We start from the raw sequence: 27,744 nt of genomic DNA on the forward strand, positions 1-27,744 counted from the left end.
TGACTCAAGCAAGACGAACAGTTTATTTTTTTCCACACCACAGTGGAGCAGTCCAGTCGGTCTGTGGTCATTCCATCATCTGCTGTGTGCCCCTTTCATTACTTTCCTCTTACTTGGAGAATATTAGAAAAAAAATCTTTGGACTTTTTTTCCCCCCTGTATGTCTCTTCTATATGTCATTGTGGAGTGCTTTAGACAGAAAAGGAACATGTTAATATTTCAACAACATTATATATTCAGATATAAGTACATTTGGTGCTGCTGGAGTTAATGAAATATTTTAAAGGTCTAACACAAGGAGGGGAATAAAATCATGACTGTTATTTCCTTTCTGATTTGGTCAAGGTTTTCGCAGGTGAAATGAAAACAAGCGAGTTTCTTTTGTTGCCATGCAAGGATTCGAGAAATAAAAAATGAAAAAGGAGAGACTCCTGGAGTCTTTCTGCGCTCACTCACATGCAGATGAAGCTACTGAATCATATGTTTAATTGTGCTGAAAACATTCTTCAGAGGACAATTCCTTACAGGGCAATTCAACTCGACTAAACATTCATATTTTTATTCTAAAGGCCCAGGTGTTTCCCAGAGAAACAATACTTTAATCTGTGATTCTGATAAGCAGCCCTGAGCTGCTATTTTAGGGTTTGTCTAAACATTTCCTGAATCCTATTCTTACAATATTTCATCAGCTTCAAATGGGGGGAAAAAACACAGTTATTTCCACAAATTCTTTCTGAATCCAGTCTCAGACAGTGTTTTCTTTTTTTCTTTTTCTCTTTCTCTCATCATTTTCGAAGGTTGTGTACCACATTGACAATTTTCTCTCAAGGATACAGTATTGAATGTATTATAGTACAGCTGCCTGAGGGAAAAATAATAATTTAAAACTGAAAATCAGTTGCAGACTAATGGTGTATAGTAAGCAGGGGGGTAAAGGAAGAGACAAGAATAGCATCACACCTCATATAAAGAGCACATGAACTGCAATACGGGCTGAAGACGTGAGTGTAGCACAACACGTTAGCAGATCAATAGTCAAAATACCTTCTGAAGCTCAACCGGTTGTAAATGACGTGCAGATGTGACAGCTGATGTGTGGATTCTGGCAAGTGAGAGTCAGTTTGACATTTCTGAGATTTCTGTTGTAAATACGCTCTTAGATATTCGCTGGGGTTATCAAAATAAGACATGACTGAGATTACATGGGACATTCATGTCAACGTCAAGACTCTCAGAATTTGTGACACCCCCTGCCAAATTTAATCATTCTTTTTTTTTTTTTTTCAAATGCAACACACAAAAAAGCTATATTAGTTTTGCTTTTTTCATTCAGCTGAGAAAACACTTCTAAAATTAGTCCTGCCCTGGCTTTTAAAGACACAGACAAAATGATTAATGCTTTTCTGTTGTGCTTGAGCTGCTGCAATACTTCTTCGCCAGGCTTCTGCAGCTCGGCTCGGGTTATGTTGCTGCTGTTGCTTTTCTCTGGGGTCTACCTTCCCAGTTAGTTTAAACCGCTTTGGGTCTGGTGGAAAGCATTTCGCGATCAAGCGCCAAAGAATACGTGAGAGTATTTTTAGGTCCATTAGATAAGAGTTCTTGCTTATTGTAATGATGAGCCTAAAGCAGATGGCTGAATTTATGTTAGCAAATATCCAGTCCAGTGTTTTTAATTTAAAAAAACTATATGTTCACATTATCACTTAGCCCTAGAGACGTTGTAAGCTTAGATCTGACCAGCTTAATGTCTTTAATTAGTACCTTTGCCTGTGTTTAATTTCTTGCAATACACTGTATGCTTTTTGTATTTTTCCTCATATTGGTTCAAAGTTAAAAATCGTAGCTCTAAGCAACATTTCTTAACATCAAACACATCAAGCAGAAATTGTTTTCGCTTCTGTCCTACTTGCTGTGAAATCCAGACAGCTGGACACGAGCACAGAATAAAATAATTTAATTTGGGTTGAGGCAGGAAAAAAAAAGCATGTGGAAAGAGGAAAACAAGCCTTTTGAATGTCAGTCTATTTCTAAAGCCAGTAATTACAGAATAGATAGAAACCAGACTGAAAGTCTCTAACCGCACTCACTGCCCTGTGAGGCTGTGACGCTCATTACACACTAGAAAACAAAACTGTTGGTTTGGACCGAGTGTCTGTTTATGGTTATGCACTTGTGTCTCCATCAAACCATAAGGCATGATAAAGATTTATTGTAAGAGCACAGGTAATATTTCATGCTTTTAAAATATTAGTGTTCGTGGAAACTCTCCTGGTTTGTGCCCTACATTTCTTTCTGGTCACATCCTTCCCTTCTGTTTCAGTCTTCCAGAGCAGAGGCACCATCGCTGGGGAGAAATGAAGGGATGCTTTCAGGGGACCCATGGAAACAGTGGACCCGGTGCAGTTTTTTCTTTTGCTCCACATGGGGCTCAGCAGCTGTTTGTCTCCGGTGGCCTCCGGCTAATAAGCTTGAGTCGCCTGAGGTGTGACTGCCAGGACTGTGGATCAGCCAGTGGGCGGGATTGGAGCAGACCTCCACCCAGACTCTCTGAAGTGCTTAACTCAAAGTTATTACAGTATGAAGTGCCATCTTTTTTCATTCACTTTACATATTTTGACACCTTCCTCGTTTGATGCCGTACTTTTTGATGCATGTCCCTCAGTGGAAAATCCATCACCTTCTAATGCACGTGAAAGCATCAGAGCACACGCTGGCACCAATATGTTGCATTCAATAATTTATAGCTGTCAGTATCACCATTCATATTATTCAGAGCATCACTCCTGAGAGCGTTCACACTGCGCTGACAGCGGGGAAGAAGAGAAACAGCGACTTTCCAACTTTACAGTACGTCCAAACATCCGGCGGTCTAGTTTTCAGCTCCTTATCTGTGTCAGGGTCAAAAGTGGCAACAAGCAGAGCAGCCCAGATGTCCTCCTTCCCAGCAGCCTCCTCCAGCCTCCTTCTCAGGAACTCTGAAGGCGACTGCAGGTCAGTTGAAGCCGAGGTCGTAATGAGTCCAGGCAGCTTTGTGCTTCGTGGTGGGCTGCCTCTCCAACAGGAAATGACTAGGAGGCATCTTCTCTGGATGCCTGAACCTCTTCAACTTTAACTTAACTCTTCCCTGAATGAGGGTTAGGGTTAGGCTAGGTTATAGCATCATCCTGTTGCAGAGCAAGAAGCAAATCTGAGAGTTTTGCTTTGCTCTTTCTTTCACATTACTCTGATAGAAAGCTTATCCTAACTCAGGATACTGGATTTCAGGGAAACCTGAGGAGCTGTTGATATCCATCTAAAAATGTACTAATGGTTCAGCAAAGAAACCTGCATCCCAATGCGGTCATGTTGGTACTCGTCACAGCCTGGTCGCATTCAGCTGCCAACTCCTCCAGTGCAATGAGGGCAAAAAGTTGATGCATTTGCAGATGCTAAAGATGCACCTAATGTGATGAAATTAAATCCTGTCTAGACCTGAGCAGCACCTTGATTACAGCCTGACTCAGGTGTTTGGCATCTCTAATCAAGAGAGAGTTTGATTTAACCACAAGAATACACAAACAGGACGGCAAGCCCTTTAAATATGCAATCAGCAGCGGTAATAGCAGTCGTAGATGACAACAACTTCTTAGTTAAAATTCCAAGCCAACACAAGGTAATTTTGACTGGCACCAATCATTACAGATATCAACATTTAATTTCTTACTCTTGGAAATGTTCATTTAGATATCTGTAACTTCAGCTCTTCAACCTTTCCAAAATCAATTACAGACATCCATAATGAAATTTTGATGTGTTATAATTTCAGGTTTACAATATCCATAATGTAATTCTGAGAGTTGCAGTTCTGATTAATGTTGTATACAATTTTTCAGTCAAAACTGATCGTTGACATCCACAATTCAATTCTGACTTGGAGGAGGCATGGTGGTGCAGTGGTTAGCACTGTTGCCTCATAGCAAAAGGGTTCCAGGTTCAAATCCTGGTCTGGTCTGCATGTTCTCCCTGTACCATTAACATTAGGTTAATTGGCTACTCTATATTGCCCCTAGGTGTAAGTGTGTGCATGAGTGGTTGTCTGTCCTTGTGTGTCAGCCCTGCACTTGACTTGTGACCAGTCCAGGGTGTACCCCGCCTCTTGCCCATAGTCAGCTGGGATAGGCTCCAGCAACCCTGAAACCCTGACGGATAAGCGGTATAGAAAATGGATGGATGAATTCTGACTTGTGGAAATAGTATTATCTACAGTTATTCTCAGTGTCTAAAATTCACTTCTGACCAATCAAATAAAGTTATTGATATGCCTGCTTGGAGTTGTAACTAATAAGAAGGTAACTTTATAGCTTTCACTACTTTTAACTTTATAGTTTTCTCACACCTGCTTCTCAGATATCTAGAATTGCATTTCTGTAACACAACTGGAACATGAAATGAATCATTTCAAATATATAAAACTGATAATTCATCAGCAAAAGATCAAAAGATCATATGGGTCCATGTTTCTTGTCCATTTGTGTCAACATGATGCAGAAATCAAGTCGATCTTCCTGGGAATTCATCATCAGGGAGACACGGACAACATGACTTCGTTTTCGTCGAAGGTACGTCATATGAATGTCACTGCAAGGTTATTTTTATAAGCCTGTACTACATAAACCCAAAACAACGGCTGTCCTGATAGACATGGAAGAACATCAGCTTCTTCAGATCAGTGATCCTTTAAAATGTGCCATTAATTAATATGAGCAGCTTGTTCCTTGTATTCCCAATCAGCCTCAACTGAAATGATCAGAAGTGAAGTCTGCATTTGCATCATTTACTGTGCACAGCAGATCACTTGTGTATAACAGTAGAGTAAGCATTGACCCCAGACTGAATAAAGCTCAACACATTAGCATGAACTGTCAGATGCTTTCATACAGAGTCCTACAGTACCATTAGCTGCGACGGCCCTGATGGCAAGAAGACCTTCTCTCCAAACAATGTGAGTGCTCCCAACGGGTATTTTTTTTTTCTCCTTACTTTTGTTCTTCATCTAAAAATACTGGGTGCAGGAACACACGTGGGCAGGACTGAAAGGTCTCAGTGCTGTCACTCCAGAGGGGCTGACATGTTGGTCCTCATGTTGGACCCACTAAAACAAAGAGACGATTTTCTGCTACAAATGACTAAAATGATAAACAATGGCATCTTACGTGCCACGCCTGATCTTATGAACCTCTTTCCCAGCTGATATCATTTGAGCAATTTTTTATTTTTGTTTTCTGTCAAGGAAATGCGCAATGAACTGGCGCACGGGGCAAAACATATAGTGGATGAGCACATAAAAGGTTCCAAACCCTTCAGTGCTCACAAATCACTGAGGAGAGCATCATATAGATAGACATGCCGAGAGAGAGACAGACAGACAGGCACAGAGAGAGAGAGAGAGAGAGAGAGAGAGAGAGAGAGGGAGAGGGAGAGGGAGAGAGAGAGAGAGAGGGAGAGGGAGAAAGAGAGAGGGTGAGAGAGAGCTTTGTGGTGAAGCCAATGTTTGTCGTCGAACTCCAGCAAATATGAGGCTGGGAAGATAATGGCCCACACTGAACAGGATGACTGAACCTCCGCAATTATCAGTTTGTGTCCTTTTATGATGCGTTCTGACAAAACCAAACCCGAAGAAGAGACTCTGGACAGCACAGAACAAAGGATCGCATGTGGTTTTTGGACATGTCCAACCATCCTTCACAACATCCTGATGCATTGAGAGCGGATGTTACTGAGTCCAATCTAACATCTTCCTGAAATTTACTGGATCAGACATTTCCATGGATGAATTACTGGAGACTTCTGCGGTGTATGTGCGCACAGAGATGCCGTAGCGCGACACGTACCGTAATAGTACTTTTATGGAAATTGCTTGGAAATTTCAGCTCAGCTGAAAGACATACGGGCAGCAATAATAGCACACACCACACAGACACACTGAAGCCAGCGCCGGCGATCTGTGTGTCTCTGCAATAAGTGGCTGATAAAAAGCAATAAATTCTCTAAAATAAATACAGTCATCCGCTTGTGCGCCATGGGCGACGAGGCGTCAAACTTCAGGGGAAGCAGCAGGACCGGCGTCTCATCACCAAAACCCAGGACTGGTGAGGATCACGGCAGAGCGGAGATTCTGGGCTAAATTAAACCTGATTACCACTGAAAACAATGAGATTAATGATTTTTGGACAACTTGTCAGATTACCACTGTGACAGCTTTTGATGATATTCAGAAAACACGACTCTGGTCTGGGCTGTGTTGGACTTGGTCACTTTGATTTGCTCTCCCAGAGATCAAGTGGCAGAGAGGGACATGAAACGCTCTGTTTTGTGCTTGAAATAACAGAATACAGCCATATCATTTAATCAATAAGTTCAAAGAAGAATCTTTAATATATACATATATATTTTTTTGCACTATGATGGAACCACCTCCATGCTCTAAGAAGAGCCTGTCCCTGTCGCTCCCGGTTCCCCGGGAAGGACAGGCGACTCTGAAGCCTCCGCAGCATCTCTGGAGGCAACCCCGGACTCCGATCAAAATCAAACACCGGGGCTACTCCGACACCGACCGGCACCACCACCGGCACATGGAGCGCTCCGACGCCGTGGATACGAGCGACCGACCAGGACTGAAAAAGTCTCGGATGTCTTGGCCATCCTCCTTCCACGGGACCACAAACACATCCATCGGAAATTGTGTCGGGAATAAACGGTAGGCGAGAGAGGGGTGTGCAGTCCAAACATCCCAATAATAGCTCATGACAGCCCACAAGGCATATGCGTAAACGGGAGGGGAGGGAGGAGGGATGATGGAGGGTGGGGTGTGTGTGTCGGAGGGGGGGTGCATTTTAATGAGTGCGTAATAACGCAGTGTGCCTGAAGGGTTAACTGATATGAAGCGTTTTCTATCGGGAGGCGGGACGCGTGGGTTTTCGGTGCTGATGCGTTATGCGTCTTTGGATAGACTGTGTCAGATGAAGCGCAAACCAGTCCGCCCACTCGAAACGCAGGAGCAGCATCTGTAATTCCCAGTAAAGGTTTATAGGAGTGTCCACATGTTCCATGTAGCTGATGAGAATCAGTCGTTTTAATGGTACCAAAGGTCTTGTGGGTGCGTTCGAGCGTGCGGCACAGCACGGAGATATGACCATCGTCCGCACTCCACTCCAGGCCTTATCAGCTTGTTTGCAGATGGGAGGTTTGGGGCCCAGTGGGTGGAGGACTAAAAAGTAAAAAAAAATGTTTACAAGGATACACCCTGCTTAAGGGCCCTTTAACAAGGCAGAGAGTCTCTAAATTAAAGGTTAAGATCCTGACCTCTGACCCTCCACAGATGTGTTGGATGAGGTGGGCTGAAAATACACTCTCCCTACGTGGTATAAATAAGATATGAGAAAGTTATCAAGTGTTACCTGGACTTATGTCACAGGGATGCCACACAGATGGTTTCAGACAGCATTTAATTGGCACAACGCAGCTGCTCTCTGATCAGATATGACAGCTTAAAATTCACTGCATTAGCAGGAGGACGTTGACTGACACTGGGGACAAACACAGACGAATTATGTGATACTTAAACTCAACCAGATAACAACTCTTCCAGCACTTAAATCAAATTACACGATACATGTTAATCAAGCAGATTAGATTAAAGGCATTTCATTAAGTGAGTCATGGAACGATACAATTCTGATACGATTGCTTTGTTCTTACACAACAGTTGCTCCACTTATCCTCTCTGAATGCAGAACCTGGTTGTTTTTTATTGTTAAACAGTCAGTATGGAGGGGTTATGCTGGTTAATTTGAGTCATTTTTCATGTGCTTGTAAAAAGAGGGGTATCCCTGTTTCTGGGAGAGACTGTCACAGTGTGAAAATCAAGGCTGCAAATGCTGCTCTTATCCTTCGTGTGACCTGAAATCTCCAGATGTTCCTGCGAGCGAAAGAGTTAGTTTACTTGTCTGGATGTTTCAAACGCCCACACCCCCCCGTCACCTCTTCCCCATCACCGATGAAGCCCAAATGTGCTCTTTCCACAAGAGCAACACATTAAACAGGGTGATTATTACACCAACAACATATCCCTGAGCATGTGGCTGGTCTCAAGGGGACTGTTGGGGACCTTTTTTCCCTTTTCTTTTTACTCTTGTTGTTATTTGTTTTCTTTCTTTCATTTTTATAATGCCACAGACGGCCTTCCTGGGAGGCCCCCGGGAGAAGGGCCAACTCCAGCTGACTGGAGGAAGGGCTGATTTGTATTTTAGTCCTCAGGACACGCTCAGAGGTAGTCCAATCTTCAGTGCATTGGGACTGACTCTGCCTGCCCTTTTCCTTCTGTGGGTGGCAAACCATGAGAGGGCAGAGAGAGAGAGATAATTTGATTCCGACAAGCTCAGTTCTGAGAGCACACCAAGCTGGTTCCAACTCTCTCTCTCTGTGTGTGTGTGTGTGTGTGTGTGTGTGTGTGTGTGTGCGCCTTAGCAAAGCATGAAGTGATGTGTACGGTCTGTGGGTGTACGCTGGTCAGGAAGGAGGGTAAACGTTGTGTGTCATGAATAGTAGTGAAATGTGGCATGCACTGTATGCATGTGTGTGTGTGTGTGTGTGTGTGTGTGGAGGTATTTCTGAGTGGGCTGTACACAGGTTAGTGTCAGACCTGTAGCCCATATGGACTGCAATAGGCCTTGTTTTATCTGTTTTCATATCAGCCCGAGGCCAGAGGGATTTCCGTTGTGCTGATGTGATTTTCATTCTTTTCACGTATTAGAGCGACTGTGCTGCCTCCTTACTTATGTCCGGGTTAAAGATGCTTCGAGCTCGATGCTTCATCTCCTCACTGGATTCATCAGGCTTCATCAACATCTATGCGCATACTGCAGCTCTGTGTTCTTAGCTCAAGGCTAACTTGCATTCAGTCCGTCCTATGGAAAGCAGCTCCATGCCCATCTGCTCTCAATGCTGTTCTGGATGCTGTTGTTTCCATGCACTCAGTGCCTGGGACTATCATTACAATAAACGCGGAGAGATGGAAAGAAGACGGACAAGAAGTAGAAGTTGACCCTTTGATCCTGATAACGATGTTCCTGGGTGCAAGACACTCTTCCACTGAGATCTTTTAATGTATACTTATGAATTCAGGATACATTTCCATTGTTTTTAGCATAGAGCAAATATTTTTGTGCCATTGCAACGACATGTAAGTGACTTTGTTGTGGGAGGGTGGAAAAAGTAATATGTCTTCGATTGGTTGGGCACTGATCGACCCAGCGGATGACCTTAGCGTCTCAAGGAAACAGACTGTTCAATCAACGAAGGGTTGGTCAAGACCTCATCTGGTGGTTTGAAAGATCAATCAGCCCGAGAGCTGCTGGTGAAATTGTTTGGGACAAGGTTCCAGAGACAAGCAAATAGTACCGTGTTACTATAATTGATACCCTTGCTTTTGAAAATGAAGCACTCCCAACAGCTGCCAGTCTAGGAACGGATGGCACACAAGTGGGATTCTGGGTGCATAATTGCTTGCATTGTCTGCAACTGTTTTGATGAGTCTATTTCTATCTCTATGTGGTATCCCACAAAATGGCAGTCTTAGTGGCAATCACCCCCCCGCCCCCTAAAGAGTGTCAGTCTTCCTCCTCTTCCCACCCCTGATCTCTTTTGTTAGTCCTTTTGTCAGAGGGTGCTAATATGAGCTTATCAGTCATCAGGTCCCATGCCCAATACGCTGTGGGAAGTTCCTTCACGAAAATGAATGACTGACACTGAACGAGTAACAGCTCTTCCCGCAATTCTGTTGCTATGGTTACTTGTTTTGTGCATTTGTAGAATAGATTTCATTTACCCAAAAAAGGCAAAGCCTACAGGCACTTGATGGGCAGGACTGTATAATTTGTCAGTATGTAGAAGATCCCACTGGATATGCAGCATGACTTGTATGTTTATAAGGTGAAAAAGTGAATATTAATGCACTTCTGATGAAGAACGCCGTTTCATCCCGGCACCAGGGCTTGTTTCTTGTTCAGTCCTCTGCAACAAATTCAAACTAAAGCCTCCCTCCCACCCTTCCTCACCTACCACCACTTCATGCATTCTTTACACCTTTTTTCCTCGAGCTGGGATCCAGGGCTGATTTGTAAACTGGAGCTGCTCTTTTGCCTGCCTGACTGGCCAGCTGCCACAATAATTTAGCTCATAATGAGGTGCAGCCCCAGTTAATTACCACAACAGCTGTATTTTGATGTTGATCATAAATTTCTACACTCCACAAACAAAAAGTCTCATGTAGAGAATTTGTACTGTCAAATGTGTTTTAATAGCGTTAAGTAATAGACCTTTTATCTCATTTGTGTGGTGGAACCATCTGTTTAAGCTACAGATTGCACTCTGCTGTGAATACATTGTGCTTTCTCACTAGTCTCCGTGCTAATTAGTATCTGGAGGCAGTTCATGTACTGGAACGGCGCTCACTTTGGTTGGCTCAGGCAGATTTCAGAGACCTCAGGTAAAATCCCTCCGAGATCTTTTAGCAGTGACACCAAACAGGTTGTTTGCTTGAAGGGAACGAATACAGCTCTCATGCAAGGTTCCTCTTTGTGTTTTTGTTCTCCGTTCATCACTTTGTCTCAGTGGAGGACTCAACGGGCTCTTACAGATACTCAGGCCACTGCTAACCACATTTAGTAGAGTCGGTTTGCCTCATGAATCGACTGCAAACCTTGGCATCGTTGCATTTTAATTAATTTCACACTGAATCCTCTTAAAGTGGTGACACACTAGTCGTTTGTTTTTGTGTGTGTTTTTGACAAGTGTGGATGGGAATGGATCCCAGTGAGAGGAGACAAAAGTGAGCCACGGCATCAAAAATCCAAGTTGCACAACAAGTCCACCTGTTAACCACAAATATCCTCCAGTTTGGTGCATCTGGTCTGCTTCAGTTTTGTCTATAACAATGTGCAGCCCTTTTCGTGTCGTGTTCATGTCCACTAAAACACCTTCATGCCTCAGTTTATTGTGCAACAGTCTCCTCTGCCTCTCTGAAGATGCTCAGTGTGATTGTGATAAGCTTCATGCTGGTGATTTATTATCTCTTCAGATCCATAATAATATTGTTTGAATCAGTCTTTTGTCCCCAAAATTACACTCTTTGATTGCTACATTTCTCTCTTTTTGATCCTCTATTCTCCCGGTGCTTCATTTCACCCCAGTGTAAATGGGGAGTATTGATTCCATCTCCACTTCTGCTCTCCGCATTGTCTCTCTATTGTGCGGCTCGTCTCACCGGTTCTCTTTAGTTCCTCAGATTCTCTCTGATAGTCTTGTTCTTGCTTACAGCAGCATTAAGTGCATAGTTTCTCAATCATAAATCCGTCATTTCATCCCACTCTCCCTCTTTTGTCCACTGAGATCATCAGCTGCTTGCAGAGTCTCTCACCCCCCCTAAGCCATATCAGAATCTCAAACCTTCATATCCCCAGTCGGTGGAGAGCGCTTCCCACCACTGACAGTGTATCGGTGCAGTGCATCATCTCTTCCTATATTCTTCTCCTTTAAGTTATTTTATGCTGATGTAATTTTTCATTCTTCATGCTCTAGTTGTTACTTGAAAAATCACAGACTTCAAGGGCAGAGCAGACTCAAACGCCTTCATCATACGGCTGGCAATAAGCTGCCATCAAACAGACCTGTGCATCACAGAGCAGCCCATTTGAAGGGAAAACAGTATACTGTGCGATTAAAATACCTACTAAAAACATCCTGTGTGAATTCAGAACAGACTTTATTTTTCATCTGATGCAAAAAAAGAGGAAAAAAAATCCTATTAGCAAATTTAATAGTAACTTATTCTTCAAACCTGTAGGCACTAAGAGGAACAAAAAGGAAAAACATTTTTAGTGTAATCAAGTCACCCACTTACAACTAAGAAAAAGGTTTTCGCTGCTGAGTCTTGGGAGAATTTAAACGTCCAAATGTGCAGTGTATTCAATTTCAAAATAAGTAGTAGTTTGTCACCTCTCGGCAAATAGCTCTGCTTGAGAGAAATCTCTAACATAAGTGCTTGTTCTGCAGCAGATTGCCTGATGAGGTAGATGTGTGAACAAGGATATTGTGGCCATGTTACATCCTAGTAGGCGAGGCGGACTGCCAAAATGTAGAAACAGCTGGGGCAGAGTGACCTCCACCGAGAAGACGACCCCACTGAAATGTGCTCCAGGCTACTGTCTTAGCTCAGACCTGTCTGAAATGACGGAGACTGACAAACCTTCTGTCAGCTGTGTGTCAGTGCACGCACACACACACAAACACAGTGGAGCAGAAAGAACAAATAGCATACAGCTGTCAAGCAGAGCGCAGTGTCAGACTAATGTGAGGTACGTCGGGGGAGCGCCAAGAGAGCCGAGTTCATATCAAGAACTCACAATAAATCGGAGCTGAAGCTCAGGATGGAGGAGGGCCCCTGGAGACCACACTTGCCACAGACGAGACAAAGATGAAGACTGCACGTTCGTTCAGCTGCCTGCTGCAGCCTGCTGATGTCAGCGTCTCATCTGAGGTATCACTTCCAAACCTGCTGCCCCAGGATGCTTTTCTTGCCCAAAATTACTGGCAGGATGTCAGCTTCGGATGATTATGAAAGAGTGTCAGTCCTGCTTAGAGAAGAGCGACAGATGGCATTAGTAGTGGCTTACCATGTCGCAGGCTTCCTTACTGTACACTGTGGACCAAAGTGTTGTCCAGACCTTTGTTTTTATTCCGTCCACAACAAAACTCATGCTCGAAACGTGCTGCACATTTTATGATATAACAGTGTTGACAGACACAGAGTATGTCTGAGACAGAAACATAGCAGGAAATGCTTTTGTTTTGTTGTGACTCAGCTCCACTGTTGTTGTGTGAACTTAATTGGAAAAATGCTGCAAACAACATCAAATAATATTCAGTCGCTATCAAAACAATAGCAGCGCAAGGGCCACTAAATATTTCATAGTGTGCTAATGTGGTAAGCAGAAAACCAAATCAGCCTGTTAATATTCAGTGTCATTTGAGCTGCTGCTAGATGAAAGAATAAAATGTCTTTATTGTCATCGTACAGTACAATGAGATTGAAAACCTCTCAGGCAGCGGTACAGGAAATACTCTGATCCTTTACCTGAGTAAAAGTTGCCATATCACAATGTAAGATACACGTCTTTACAAGTAAAAATCCTGCAAAGTATGTAAGTATTGTCAATACTTTGAACATACAAATTAAAAATACAGGAAAAAATTGCTTATGAGTGTTACTACTGAATTAAGGAATAGGCAGCATTTAACTGAGCTGAGGAGCAAGGAGCTAAGTTTAAATTTCATGTCTTGTTGGGTGGTTTAATCAACAATATTTATATTCTATGAGATGATTTTGTTTTGTTTTTTTGATGTTGTTTTGTTTTAGTTTGTGTTACACTATAACTAACTTTGTGGCAGCAGTTCTATTCCAGCATGACTGTGCCCCAGTGCACAAAGCAAAGCTCCATAAACACATGGTTGGATGAGTTTGGTGTGGAAGAACCTGACTGGCCCACACAGAGTCCTGACCTCAACCCCATCCAACACCTTTGGGATGAACTGGTTGGTGTAACAGTGAAGTGTCCCAATGCTTTTGTCCACATAGAGTCTGTCAGATAAGGAACAGTGAAAGGAACCCAAAAGCACATCGCGGGGACAGGACTTGGACTGCCGGGGGTTCGGTACTTGGTAAAGCAGTCAGCAAGAGCAAACAAATCTAGAGGGTAAGACAAAGACGAGATTCACAAGATAAGCAAGGATCCAAGAAACCAGGTAGGCAAAACAGGAAGAATAGCTGCAACGTAGGTCACTGAGGAACACAATGAACTAGCAAGGAACACTAGGAGAGCCCAGGTACACATACAAGAAAGAACAAGGCCCAGGTAAAGGTAGTCGGGGTGGGATTAGTAACCTAAGTGGCAGGAACTGGACAGAGATGGGAAGTGTAACGCCAGACACAATGCAGCAGGTAGACAGGAAACACACAGTTTCTGTAGACAGTTTGAGTGCGGCGTGTGTCAGTAAAGTCTTAATTTGTGGTGTAACTCCAGCTGTAAATGTAGTGGAGTTAAAAAATCCAACACTCTCCTCTGAAGTATAGTGAATAATGAAGCAGAAGAACAAAGTTGCATAAAATAGAGAGGTAAATTACAACTACTTCAAAATTGTATTTAAGTGCAGTACTTAAAGGCAGAAGACGCAGGAACTCCCACTCAATCATCACTTATGACCCACTAGAAGTGTGAGGTGGTATCTTTATCTGTAGACTCTCTGTCCTCTGCCTGTATTTTCTTATTATTTTGCTGTGCTTGGGATGTTTCTGAGCCTCAGCGATTCTGAAGAACGATAGCTGCTTGTTAAGTTTCATTCCCAGGTCATCAAAATTGGCAAAACATCAAAACATCTCAGCCTTGGTGTTTGGCGACCTGGGGAATAAGACTCAAAGATCAACTATCTTTCTCCAGAATCGCTTAATGGTGTGTTTACTAACAGCAGCCGACTGTTACATTCCTGGATACCAGCAGTGCTTGTAGATGTGTGGGAACTAAAAGTCGGTGGTCCTCTTTTTAGCTTTTAGCTTTGAAGCAATCAAAAAACACTTTGGACGTTCCTCATGTTCCCATTTAACAAGATATGTGACACTGACACAGACTATAAAGTTCTCCCCATTGTTGTACATTAACATTTAACAACCGATGGTACACGTGTGCATCCCACATCATTATTATTATTACTGTGTGTTGTGGTACTGATATGTTGATGCCAGATGGTGCTTGTGCTTAGAAATGCATTATGCGTGTTGCCTCATGTTAGAGTCAGGGCGAAATCATTTTTTATTGCCACTGAGGCAGAATGATTCAGAAACCCACGAAAATAAAACAGATGCAATAGGTACATACATATGTGTGTGTGTGTGTGTGTGCATAAGCTGCATGAAGCAGCTTATGATTTATAGTGAACTGAAGTGCGCAGGCAGGCTGATGCACACCTTGGTTCCTAAAAGAGCTGCAGCTTCCAGCTCCTGACCCCTGCTAGATCGACTCGTGAGCGTAACCTTTCTTGTCAGAGCAGCGAGTGCATTTACTGAGGGTCATGTCCGTGTTCACACATTAACACTCAGCATTCAGGCTGTTGGAGGACGGAAAATACATTGCCCGAGGGTTTAGGATGGTTTCATTGGATGCTCTACTTTTCATTTTGAGATATGGATGTTTTTGAAGATTGCACGTTTTATTTCTCGAGCCAGGTCCACAGCAGGAGGTTTTAAGCACCATTCGGCATTATACAAAGCCTGGACAGGTTTTGTAATGATGCTGACGCAGACTGGGAGGTGTATTTTACCCCCAACAAAGGCAAAGTAATTAAGACCACTGAGACTCCAGTCTGAGTTCTCTCTCTTTCTTACTAACTCTCATTTTTGTTGTGTGTATCAAGGGGCTTATTTAGTTATTACTTGTGTGGATTGGGCATTTTTTGTTGTGAGATGTTTCCTCAAACAACACCAGAATTGGGTCTCCTCTTGCTCCTTGCAGCTTTTCTCCTGAGCTTCTCGATTTTGTTGTTTGCAGTTTTTAACAACTTGAAAGGTTGTTGTTGCAGTCCACAGCACTGACAGCGCCAAGCAAACGTTTCAAAGTGTCCATGAGCAAGAGTACCCAATCTTCATGCATGTTTGCATCAACACACTCTTCAGGCACATACTGGAGAGCAGCTAAAATCAGCTGCATCCATCCAAGAATTTTCATCCTCATCCTCAGTTGGAGTACCAGAAAAATTCCAGTGAAACGTCTTGGAATGATCGCAGCGGGGGAAGAGGAGGAGGCGGGATGCTCCCCTGCACATAGACGCTGCCTGCTTTAATAGACGGCAACCCCTGAGCCCATTCCTTCGCATCAAACAGGTGGGACGAAAGAAGCCGACACCAGGGAGAAGGTGTGAAGATAAGGAGAGCGGAGAGGAACAGAAGGTAACTGTGGCAAACAAGGAAGCGCGCATGTGCCTGGAGAATAGAAAATGAGGGCGGTTGTCTTCACAGATCACTGGCAATTGTGTATTTTGTCACATCAGATTTGATGCAAGACCCGTCTGTGATTGGTCGTGTCCCTTGCCACTCGCGGCTGCAGTTGCACAAGCCAGTGATGTTATGTACACGAAGGCCAGCCCTCCTCTCTTTCAGGGTGCTATAAATAGGGGAGGGGGGAGAGAAGCCTCAGGCTCTCACTGTAATGAGATTAAACCAAACCAGCCTCAGCTCCCAATGTTTTATTGAGCTTTATTTCAGTTTCCATTCTGTGTTTCAATATGTATAAGGAAGATATTGAGTGTGGCTGCTTCTGCGTGCTAGACAGAGTCCATGTAGGAATATTACGTAAACATAATGTGAAAGACTTGTGTGAGTATGTGTGTAATGTCCTTATTTTGCACCCCGCAGGGCATGACACATCTCCTGAAGATGTGCTCATCATGATGCTAAAGTCATCATCATGTTGTGCTCTCACGAAACTCCAAAACGAATGGCTTGAAATTCTCATGATTTCCACATTTTGCATCCTGAGTTTTTCAGTAGTTTCCATATTATGCATGTGAGGTCCAGTGGAAGAACGATAGTCAACCGCAGTGCACAAGGCTTGTGCAACGCTATAGTTAAATGTGGATGTGTGAAAGGCAGACAGGGAGCCGCACTGGCACGGCTATTGTGGCTGAGCATGTGCTTGTGCGAATGCTTTCGTGAGACGGAAAGCGTCTGGGGACATGCAGAGTGGGAGACATCCATTCTGTTTGGACATACTGCTGATTCTCACAGCCCATATTCTCAGACTCTGACGTTTCGGAAAGATCTGCCCGACTGCCTTTTCTATCACACTGCTCGGGAATCATAACCCAATCGCAACTTCATCCTCCATCATTTTGCCATCAGTCAGGGAGCACTCGGCTCCCAGAGGTTCAGTCATGATAAAGATGTGATAAAGATATCTGTTATTCACCTCCTGCTTCTGCTGCCATTAGCAGGGAACATAACATTATCAAGATCTGCAGCTCATCGTGAGAGCACATTCATCACTGGTCAATGAAAGAGAGATATGAAATGAAAAAAAAGACAACAAGAGCAGGGCTTCTTTGCATTTACAGCAAACGTAATGCACATAACTAAATGCAAACTGTGTTCATCTTACACAGTTTTGTTGACACATCCCTGAGCTTTTATTTAGCGCCGGCAACACAGCACCCTTTCCAGAGGTCTCCCACCAGATTTGGGCAACAGAGCGTGCAGGTGAGCAGGCAGGACATTTCGGTCAGGTCCGGCCACCGCTGTGTGACACAATGAAGTCGGACAGTTCAAGCTGTTGGCGTGATGTGATGTGAGGAAAAGAAGTGGAGACAAAAAGAGCGCATTTGAATAGGTGAACATTTTAGGAGTCTAAAATTACAGTGCTTATGCTTTAAATGAAAGGAGACTATGAGGGAGACGAGAGGGCACTGAATGACATTAGAATAAAAATGACAGACTGACTCATCAGACAAACATGTCACGTGAGTCAGTTTCAGGACAAGCGAATCCACACAGATTATCCTCCCCCTTTCCCACACTGATATCTAACTGCTATCTGGGATAATCGCCCTGATTTTCTTATTGTTCTCTTACTAACTCGATTCTTCTGGTTAACACCTAGTGTAACAGCGCTGTAATTGCAGTATAGTTTTGCTAATTGTCCTTTATGGTACTTAATTTATGGGATGTTATCTTCCAGGAAGAATTTACCTAATATAAAATCCTCAGATCTTCTTTTTGCAAGAGCAGATAATATAATTTTTCTTTTTTGTTTCATTTAAAGGAGCTACTGTGTAATTGATATTTTTCTAATAATAACAATGTATGAAATGAATATGTGTGAAACGAATCTGGTTGTTTCACAGAGCATTTTCACCAGACTCTGTCGCTGACCTTAGCATTGATGAGCTTCAGAGCATCTTTCAGCTCGTCGTTTCACTTTTCAGGCCTGGAGCTCAATTGTTTCAGCTCACACTCACCGTCTTTGGCTAATTTCAGTGAAAAAGCTCCCAAAAACAACCGAACGCTACCTCTCCAGGACCAAAGGGCAGACAGACTAATGAGACTAGTGAGTGGCTGGTCAACAAAGCAGGCGGTCTTCAGAAAAACAAGTGCGTCAGTCGTGCTGGCAAATGCCCTAAAAGGAAATATGTTTCTGTTCAAGTGACAAAGCCCCCTATAGCAGCTGTTGTAATTATGACTGTAATCCATCAAGAGCAAATGATGTAACTGTGTGACACTGTTGTAGAGGCCCGGTGTCCACAGAGAGTGCATATCAGAGCTGATGGACGGGTCACCTCAGACTTTTTTCTCTATTTATTTTAGCGTCATCTGAAAAACACTGTTGTTCTTGGAGGGCCTGGACGAATAACTTGAGGCGTGGAACATGGTAGAACATTTAGCAGCTGAAGAGCCAAATATTCAGTGTTAGTGGAAACCAAAACAGAGCTAAAAGGCCAAATACTTTCAATGGCCCCAAGTGGCCAGAAACTCAGCTATTGCAGGTTTAAGGGAAACTAACTAGCCAAAGACAAGCATTTCCAAATGTCCCTCACCATAATAATCTAGCTTAATAATAATAATCACCTGTGGGTCTCTCAAGCCAGAGGAATAATACGCTCTCTCTCCAGCCTGGTCAGGGTCTGGTGCCCGGAAAACCTCCGAAGGACGATCACAATGCCTGCCATGTCATCTCAATCTCTGATTCACCACCCAAAGCTCATGACTGTGGGCGAGGACTTTCCTAAAAGCAAAGTTGGTTTTGTTTCATATTTCTGCTTGTTTTCCAAGTCAGACCCATCAACTGCAGCTCACCTACAACTGCACTAACTCTAAAATCAGTCGCTTGGCATACAGCGCTGCCACACGATTGAAGGATGAAGGACAATACAGCAAAATGAACAAGAGGGAAGCAATTCACTGCTGCACTCGCTTTTGTTCAGCCACATCATGAATACATTACAGGACAATCCAGAGCATTAAGCTAAATGGACCATTTCACTGTGTGCTGAAGTCAGATGTGTATGCTTTTCCCTCAGCTGCGCCCTGCTCAGCATTTGTGTTTGCTCCACATTATATCAGTAATTATCTATCATTTCAGGGTAATATGCAGCCAGCCATCTTTGTTCTGGGCAATATGTTTGACGAATTGGATGCCAAGATGGCTTATTAGTCTGCATTTCACTTCCAGATTGGATTAAATATGACGGAATTTGAAATCACAGAAAGGATAAAGAATTTTTCCAACCATTAGATAGATAGATAGATAGATAGATAGATAGATAGATAGATAGATAGATAGATAGATAGATAGATAGATAGATAGATAGATAGACTCTTACATCAGCCAAGGGAGACAGACTTAGTGAAAAGGCAGAAGGAAGGAAAGATAGTGAGGTGGTGAGGAGGTACAGAGCCACAGTGACACAAAGGTATCTCTGGATGACTCACACACTCTTCTCTCTCTCTCTCTCTCTCTCTCTCTCTCTCTCTCTCTCTCTCTCTCTCTCTCTCTCTCTCTCTCTCTAGTCTGGATTAAAATAACAGAGGCCCAGCAGCCCCAGCCTGCAGAGAGGGAGTTACAAGCTCCATCTCAGAGATAGGGTGATACGCTAAAAATACCACTTTTTGTGTGGGCTTGGGCTTGGGGAGGGAGGGGGCACAGCATGGGGAGGGAGGTTTATGGATTCGAGATGCCAGTGCTATCACTACTTTCCACAGTCCATCTCAGTGGCATCTCCAGCATCTCTCAGCCTACTTTTTTTCTCATCATCTCCTCTCCACAATGCACACTAATTGGGTTTTTGTGCAAGCACTCTCCTACTTTCTAGGAATGCTGGTCAGTACAATTAAAAGCTAGTTCTTTCAGCAGGATGCCGCTTTTATCTCGTTAACCCCCATCGCTTCTTTCCGTCGCATCCCACTCCTGCTCACATCTCCCCTCTGAGAAACTCCATTATACAGCAAAAGCAAATCAATATCGCTCGCTGCTGAGAAACAGTTACTCTCCACGCTAAGGAGTTTGTCTCTCAACTCCTAATTTGTCTGGATGCGAGTGGCAGGAAACTAAACAGAGCACCGATTGAACATGTCCCTCCATCTGTCATCTCACAGGATGGTTCTCTGTGTCAGCTGATCCATCTGTTTAGCTTCAGTCTGCACAGCAGCGGAGGCGAGGAGAACTACAGTGGACCTCCTGCGTCATGAAGCTACAAGGTGCTTTTCAAGAGGGACGCTGCCCATTAAACAAGCAGTTCTGCCTCTGATATCTGGCAATCAGTACTCTGGTTTCAAGAAGAGCGAAGTGTTGAGAGTCGCTTTTCAAAGAGCCTGAACTTTCATACTAAACGGCCTCTGGGGTCGCAGGGCACATTTACATATAAAAGGGGAGGGAGCTCCAGGGAGCAAAAAGGATGAGGAGCAACAAGAGGAAGAAGGAACAAGATACCAAGATGAGATTGTGCTGGTGGGTTTGCCCAGTCTCAGTTGTAATTTTTCATTTTTTACATATGCAGAGTCAGAGAGGAGAGAGAGTGAGAAAGACATTCTGACAGGCAGAAAGAGTCATGGATAAAACAAAAACAGAGAACAAAATAGAAAACAATACAGGCTGTGCTGACCTTCTTGCCCCCCATTTCTAACACATGCTGCAAAAGTGCAGGAGCAAAACTACTGCGCAGAGATACAGTGCAGTTAGAAACAGGCTTTTCATTCCTTTGGCTGCACTCCAAGACAGTGACTGTAAGGTTAAAGTGGTGACTTTAAGGATCCTTGGTGGTGTTGTAGGTAAAGATTTGTAGCTGTTTTCATAAAAAGTCCCACATTTAAAAATAGTACAGCAGGAAAATCATCCTAAACACACAAACAAGATGAAACCAATGAATTTTTTAACGTCCAAACTTGACTATCCAGGTCAGTCATCTGACCTCAGTCCAACTGAGCATGTGTTCGGCTTCCTGCAGTCCAGATTGCAGACATGAAGGCCACAAAACAAGCAAAATGTGAAGATGGCTGCAGTACAGGCCTGGCAGCACATGGAAGAAAATATGTCCAAATGTCCAAAATGATTTTTGATTACCTCTGCAGCCTATACTTCTACATATTTCTGTATCGTGATATGTTTGAATGTTAAGTTTTAATTAAGTCACAGAAAGTCCTTTCTAATGTCAATGTTTAAAATCAAACCGATGTGCTGTGGTGCAGAACCAGCACAACAATAACAACAAAAAGTACAAGCACTATACTTTCTCCCTCCACTGTACTGCTGAATTTAAAATCTGACATAACGCAGTTGTGTGCCGCGCAGCGAGACGTGTCACAAAGTTGCATCCGAGCCGAGTTGAAAGACGAGCAACCCCGCGAAGCAGACACAGCGGTGACAGGATGAGTCGCTCTCCACCTGAGGAGAGACTCCTGTGACTTTTCGGGAGTTCAGAGATCTGCTGATGGTGATGCACAGTGACGGACCCCCTCGGTGGATTTCGAAGAATACGGAGCGTAAGACAATCCACAGAGCAGCACGGCCCAAATTCCTCAGGTGGAAGGAGGACACTGTGCTAAGAGCTTTGTGTGTCTAATGTGAAACCACTCAATCCATGTGGAATTTATTTTGTACAGTGCATTAATAGATTAAGAGGCCTCGCTGTGGCTGTCCTTTCACAACGCAGAGACCCTGTTGCTGCTGCGGAATAAAGGCTGATTATCCCGCCTGGCGTAACCCATAAAATAAATCCCTTTCCTGTGGCATTTGCCAGGTGTGTGTGATTGCGGCCAATCCCTCCAGGATCTTCCTGAAAGGCATGTGTTCTGCACTTTGAGAGGCTGAGGCCGGCTCTCTGTGTTCGGCCGCCCGGAGTTGGGTCGTTCATCCTGTGGGCAGGATAATCTTCTGTAATCCCCAGCTCTGTGATCTGACCACAGCGCTGGATGGGCAGGAGAGGCTTGGGTGGGCAGGGCCACTAAAAGCGTTCACTAATATCTTTTATTACAAATATAAATTACCAGACATTTACACTGTGTGATAAATGAACAAGAAAACAAATGTTTGTTCTGTTTGGCCATCAGTTGCTTTAATGTAAGTGAAGATAAGCCTAAGATATCAAAAACAGCGAATGTTCGGTTGTTTTGACTAATCAGACTTGCTCTCCAGTTGCATCAGTCTCTTCAGCACTGACAGAATTAAGGTTGTAATGCTTCGCGCACAATAATGAGTACAGATTTCCCAATATTGTGCACAGCCGCGTTCAGTCCAGTATTAGGAGTGAAATGTGGATCTCGCTGCAGCGCTGGTGACTTATCAACTCAGAGTGTGGAGGTGGGGGCCGAAGTGGATTTGAATTTTCATCGTGGCTAGCGATGTTTTCATTTTTTTCTGAGAAAAAAAATATTTGTGACTCATCTGAGATGCATGCACGAAAGGACTCAGAGCAGGCCTCATGCAGCTACTGGAAGGGCTTCCGGAGAGCTTTGATTCAAATCCAGTGTACGTTGGGAAGTATGCTAATAAGATGACACACTGAAAAAAGTGATTCTGAGCATTTGTAAACCTAACATAAATTAAATCTGTGAAATTAACAATAAAAATCGTAGTTTGTATCTTTACATGAAAATGTATCGTTTGAAATTAATATGCATTTGTTCAAAATACAAAGTATTGTGTGTTTTTTAATTTACAAGCGTTTTTTAGTTATCCCAGTCGATCTTCTCAAGTACAAACACTCAACAAACAATAAACTTGTTTCATTTACTTCGTGCCGTAATCCCGCCAACCGACATGCATTCTGGGTACCTCCTGCATGAAAACAGCGCCACATTTCCAGAGACTGAGCGTATGGTTGAGTCGACTAACCTTTAAGGTAAGAATAAAGTTTGCCAAGTAGCTAGTTAGATTAGATATTACTGTCTTTTCAGTTTTCATAATGTGTTATGTGTTTTTTCCCCCGTGCTTTGGCTCAGAACGCCAGTCAACAGGACCGCCAGAAATTAGCCGGCGCCAGCAGGGACGCCAGTTTCTATTTTTCATAGTGTTGCAGAATTAAAAAGTAAACTTGCGTAAAAAGCGACTTGCAATTATTAATGTATGAAAAGGAGAATTGTTATTTTGTTGAAGCAGTGGGCAGAAGTTATAAAAAGTAATGAGGAAACACTGCTGTCATCAGACAATCATGCATCACATTCAGTTTCATGAAGATTGTAACCGAGGCTGGCTCCCTCAAATAAATGTCTTGCCCCCTCAAATCAAAATTTTAGAAGTTGAAAAAACAACACTTTAATATCCTCACAAAATTAATATATTACAAGTTGACAAAATATCTACAATAGCGGAAAAATCCGCCGAAAAATGGAGACGATACATCAGACTCCTCTCATCTCCGCTGTGTATCTTCAGGTTTCAGCACGGCCACGGCCTTGCTGCATTCACTTACACTCGGAATATGACGTTTCTCGTTTCCTCTCTCCCTTAAGTAGCTGATGTACTTCCTTAGAAGTATTTTAAATGCTCGAAAGACATCCAAACAAACATCAACTTACTGTGGCCAGTCATGTTTTCCGAGGTTGCGCAGTGAAACACATTTACCTCGGAAGTCGGAATTTCCGACCCAGATCTTTCCAAGTTCCGAGTGTAATTGAACGCAGCAGAAGCAGCAGCGTAGTTCCGCACTGTTTTGTTTCAAATAATCACAGCGGTTTTTACAAAGCCAGCTTGCTTATTTTCCTCTCCATCTTTCAGCAGCTCACAAAGAGAAAGTTAATGCTGTGTAATGCATCTGTTTTCCAGAGCTTTTAAAAAGTGCAGTGCTGCTCCTGCCTGTATTGATAGTAGTAGCAATGATGCTGCTGCTAGTACATCAGAGACAGCAGCTAGCATAACTACTACTTTAGCATCAGAAAGCACTGCTTCTCCTGTACCTTCCCCAACAAGTGCTGCCCCAAAGCAGCCTGCTCAGCTACCTAATGACTTAAATGGCAATGCACCATCTCAGCCAATACTGGGTAGTTACCCAAAGCATGCATTTGGTACAACATTAAGATCATTCAATCCTGCCTGGTTTAAGGAAACATGACTGTGTACTTGATAACCTAGTTGTCTCCGATTTAGTCAAACAGTTGAGTGAGTCAAACCCAATTAGCACAGCTTTAAGAGCTGATGGTCCTCTTGCCACATCTTACAAAAGAAAGGAGTTTTATAAGAAGACTTTTAATGTGGTTGAGCCAGTTGAATACATTCTGGACATACATTCTATTGCATACACTGATTATCCACAACATTAAAATCACCTGCCTAAGAGGTTGTTTTAGTGTTCAATGTAGTGATTTATTTACCTGAGAATGCCTCTTATGCGTTTTAATACTGCTCTCTTTTTTTTTTTTTTTTTTTAAAAAAGTTTTTAAGTTATCTCTTTGTAATAAGATGTAAATGAATTTTTTGCATGCCTAAATTCAAAATAACCCTTTGTCTTTTTTTCCTACTACAGAATCAACATGTCTGTCAGACTTCGAGTCATACTGCAGGAAGAAATTCGCAAGCTTACCTTGCCCTCAGGAATCCCTCAGACTGTGGGGGAATTGAAGAATATTTTACAAGAGACATTTGCAATTGAACAAGATTTTAGTATTCAGTTTCAGGACCAAGATTTCGATGGTCAGTTTTTTAGTCTCCTTGAAACTAAGGACATAAAGGACAAAGACACTATCAAGGTGGTTCTTATTGAACCAGTGATCACACTAACATTTGAGGATTGTTTGAATGCTAAAGGACTCCAAGAGAGCACTGACTGCAGTCATGCAGAGTCATCGAAAGATACCTGTTCCACAGCATCCACCATAATTCTGTCTTCTCCAGAGAGCACCTCCTCCCTTCACTCTGAGTCCTGGCCAGCTCAGTTTGAGATACCTACCTTCTCCTTTGACACTGAACTCATTCTGCAAACTGCAAATGAAGCTTACAGAAAGGACGGAACCTTACTCAACAATCCTGCAGTAAAAGCCAACATTCTGGACAAATTAGCAGCTAGCATCTTTGTCTACACTGCCTATCCTTCACAAGCACAAAGGGAGCAGGTTGCTGAGGCCCTTGTTGCGAAGCACCCATCTTTGAGGGACCCAGTATCGTTCAATGGTTTATATAGTTGGCACAACAGCTTGAAGTATAAGCTTGGCAATTACAGAGCAAAGGTGAGGCACCTTGGACTACCAGAGGTAAATGTAAACTCTCGAAAGAAAAAATTGGCTGCAGACTCCAGCACTCCGTGTAGACACTTGAAAAAGGCGACGAAATCTGAGGTAAACTACCTCCCACCCCACTCTCAAGGTGAAACTGATGCAACACTTGAGAAGGAGCGAGTGGAGATTCTCTATGAGTACAAGAAAAGAGACAATAACAAACTCATAAATGAAAAGATGGCAAAAACCTTCTCACTGTGTCGAAATGATGTAATCCTCAACAAACCACCTGTGATTGACTTCAAAGCTCGATGGCCTGCCTTGTTTGAGTTTTCCCAGGTATAATGAACATTTTAATCATGTCTTCTCATTTTAATCTGTTTCTCTTGCCCATGTGCGTCTGTAATTCTTTTCTCTCTGTATCTCATTATGTTTCTACATGTTTGTCTCTTGGTCTCTCAGATTGAGGAGGAATTCCGCAGGATCACGCTGAAGCCACTTCAGTCCACATTCCTGGGCAAGTTGGACCAATACACACCCCAGCTGTTGAGCCTGTACAGGAGGAAGGGTGGAGCCGTTGGGAAGAAACTTGATGAGACCCTTGACATGCTGAATGAGGCATGTATTTACAACAGTGTAGTAGTAGTTAGTTTTAAGAAGTTGTCTTCTGACATCTGTAATCTCATATTTTATATTAATCTCATATTTCTCATATTAATGAGTATTCTCATTTCATATTTTTGTAGGACAGCAACGTTGAGTCCCGAAGAGAAGTTGTGATCAGAGGCCTCATTCTCTACCTTGGTGAAAACACTGGAGAGTTAATCAAGGACTTCCAGGTAAAGAAAATATAACTTTTGATTCAAAGCCCTGTCAGTATGAGATACGTTTGTGCAAAAATAGCTGTTATTGATAATTTGACAAGATTTATTTTGTAGATTTAACAAAGAGTTATGCATCCTTAACATTACTATACAATAAATAAGTTTTATTCTCTCTGGTGTATTTCACAGGTTTTCGATGACGACGATGCTGCAGCTGTCCAAGAAGCCATTACTACATTTGTCCTCGGCATCTTTGTGGTCAGCAAAGCCAGGGATGGTCTCCCCAAGCAAGCTGGAATAGCCATCGAGGGAGCAGAAGTCCTTTTTGGTATCCCAGATGTGGCACATGCTTGCACCTATCTGATGGGCCTTATCTATGCCTTGGAACTAAGGTACCCTAATAAACTGAAATACACATTTGAGGTCTTTCAGAAGATCTTTTTGGAGCTGGAGGATGCAAACAAAAAAATGTCCTCCAAAGTCCATGATCTCAAAGTCTGTTTGCATGCTTAAAAGCCATACAGATGGTGTTGAAAGTATAGGATTTGAGTGAACTCACTCTTGTCAAGTTTGACAGTTAGTTTTACACTGCACATTCTAAGGTTCTCCCAATGCACTCTCTCAGGTTACACTACTTGTTTTTTTATTCTGTGATGCTGGAAAATATTTAATTTGATTGAATATGATGATGTTGGTGCATGCTTAATTTTGTTATGTATTGTGCATTCTATCTGTTCTCTGCACTTTAAATGGCACACATAATGGATGTAGCTGTTTTGACAGCTAGGATTTCATTTAGTTATAGTGTTCTGATCTCTAAGAAAGATCGTCAGTGGGGTTCTGATAGTATGTCTGGAGTTCATAGAGTTCAGTTCTTATTGTCAAATAAATTTGTTTATTTGAGCTAAACGACTTCCAAGTCTTGTTTTGGGTTAAGATGCATAATTATACCTAAGATTGTTTGACTCATGTGGGTCTTGTTCATGGTATACAGTGTGATAAATCGATTTGTAGTTTGGTCCATACTATGTAAGAAAATGGTGAAAAATTAATCACTGTTTGATTTGTCCTAATCAACAGTCCACAATTTAAAACATTCACATCAGAGAATCTGGGATTTTTCTTCTTAAAAAAAATGACTAAAAAAAAAAAAATCATAATTGTTGACGATTAATTTAGTTGTTAGCAACTAATTGATTAATCAACTAATCGTTCCAGCTCCTGGCTATTTATCAGTATGGTCAACACTTAGGTCCACGGCAACATATCTTGACATGTGATAAGAAGATTGTCATTTCCAACAGATAGATGACACATACTTAACTTTTTAAGTAGACCAAGCATGATACAAAATATTGTGCCTGATCTACTTACAAAAGGTAAGGCAACTTTTTGCATCAGATTATTATGTAGATAATGCAAGGCTAGTCTTTGTACAGGCTACTTACTTTCTGGAATGTAAGAAATGGTTTAAGGAAGTAAAGTCTACTTAATTTTGCAAGTAAAGTCAACTTAGCTTAATTATATAGACTTTACTCATAAAATTAAGTTCACTCATTTGCAAAACTAAGTTGATGTTACTTGAAAAATTAAGTTGACTTTACCTGATAAGTTAATATTGACTTTACTTGCAAAACTCAT

At 42.6% G+C, this 27,744-nt stretch overlaps 2 protein-coding genes across 3 annotated transcripts in view; both read left to right on the top strand.

Annotated features, from left to right (window-relative positions):
- Positions 1-5,514: 5,514 nt before the first annotated feature.
- pde4a (phosphodiesterase 4A, cAMP-specific) overlaps positions 5,515-27,744 on the top strand; it is a 45,505-nt gene continuing 23,275 nt past the window's right edge. Inside the window, exon 1 of the mRNA XM_046414043.1 lies at positions 5,515-6,736. Within this exon, the coding sequence (XP_046269999.1) occupies positions 6,441-6,736 (296 nt within the window). The 5' untranslated portion in view covers positions 5,515-6,440. The remainder of the gene's footprint in view (positions 6,737-27,744) is intronic.
- LOC124072571 lies at positions 20,193-27,012 on the top strand. 2 transcript variants are annotated; one of them, XR_006845542.1, is made up of 4 exons: positions 20,194-22,971; positions 24,592-25,618; positions 25,742-26,118; positions 26,293-27,012. XR_006845542.1 is itself a non-coding variant. In XM_046414049.1 (3 exons), the coding sequence occupies exons 2-3, from the start codon at positions 24,599-24,601 to the stop codon at positions 26,057-26,059; spliced, it is 1,338 nt and encodes a 445-aa protein (XP_046270005.1). In that variant the 5' UTR covers positions 20,193-22,971; positions 24,592-24,598; the 3' UTR covers positions 26,060-27,012. The 2 variants fall into 2 exon arrangements, 1 of the variants encoding a protein (XP_046270005.1); XM_046414049.1 differs by having other exon boundaries at positions 20,193-22,971; positions 25,742-27,012.

Source organism: Scatophagus argus, chromosome 16 (assembly GCF_020382885.2).
Source record: "Scatophagus argus isolate fScaArg1 chromosome 16, fScaArg1.pri, whole genome shotgun sequence".
In the NCBI taxonomy this organism is placed as follows: domain Eukaryota; kingdom Metazoa; phylum Chordata; class Actinopteri; family Scatophagidae; genus Scatophagus; species Scatophagus argus.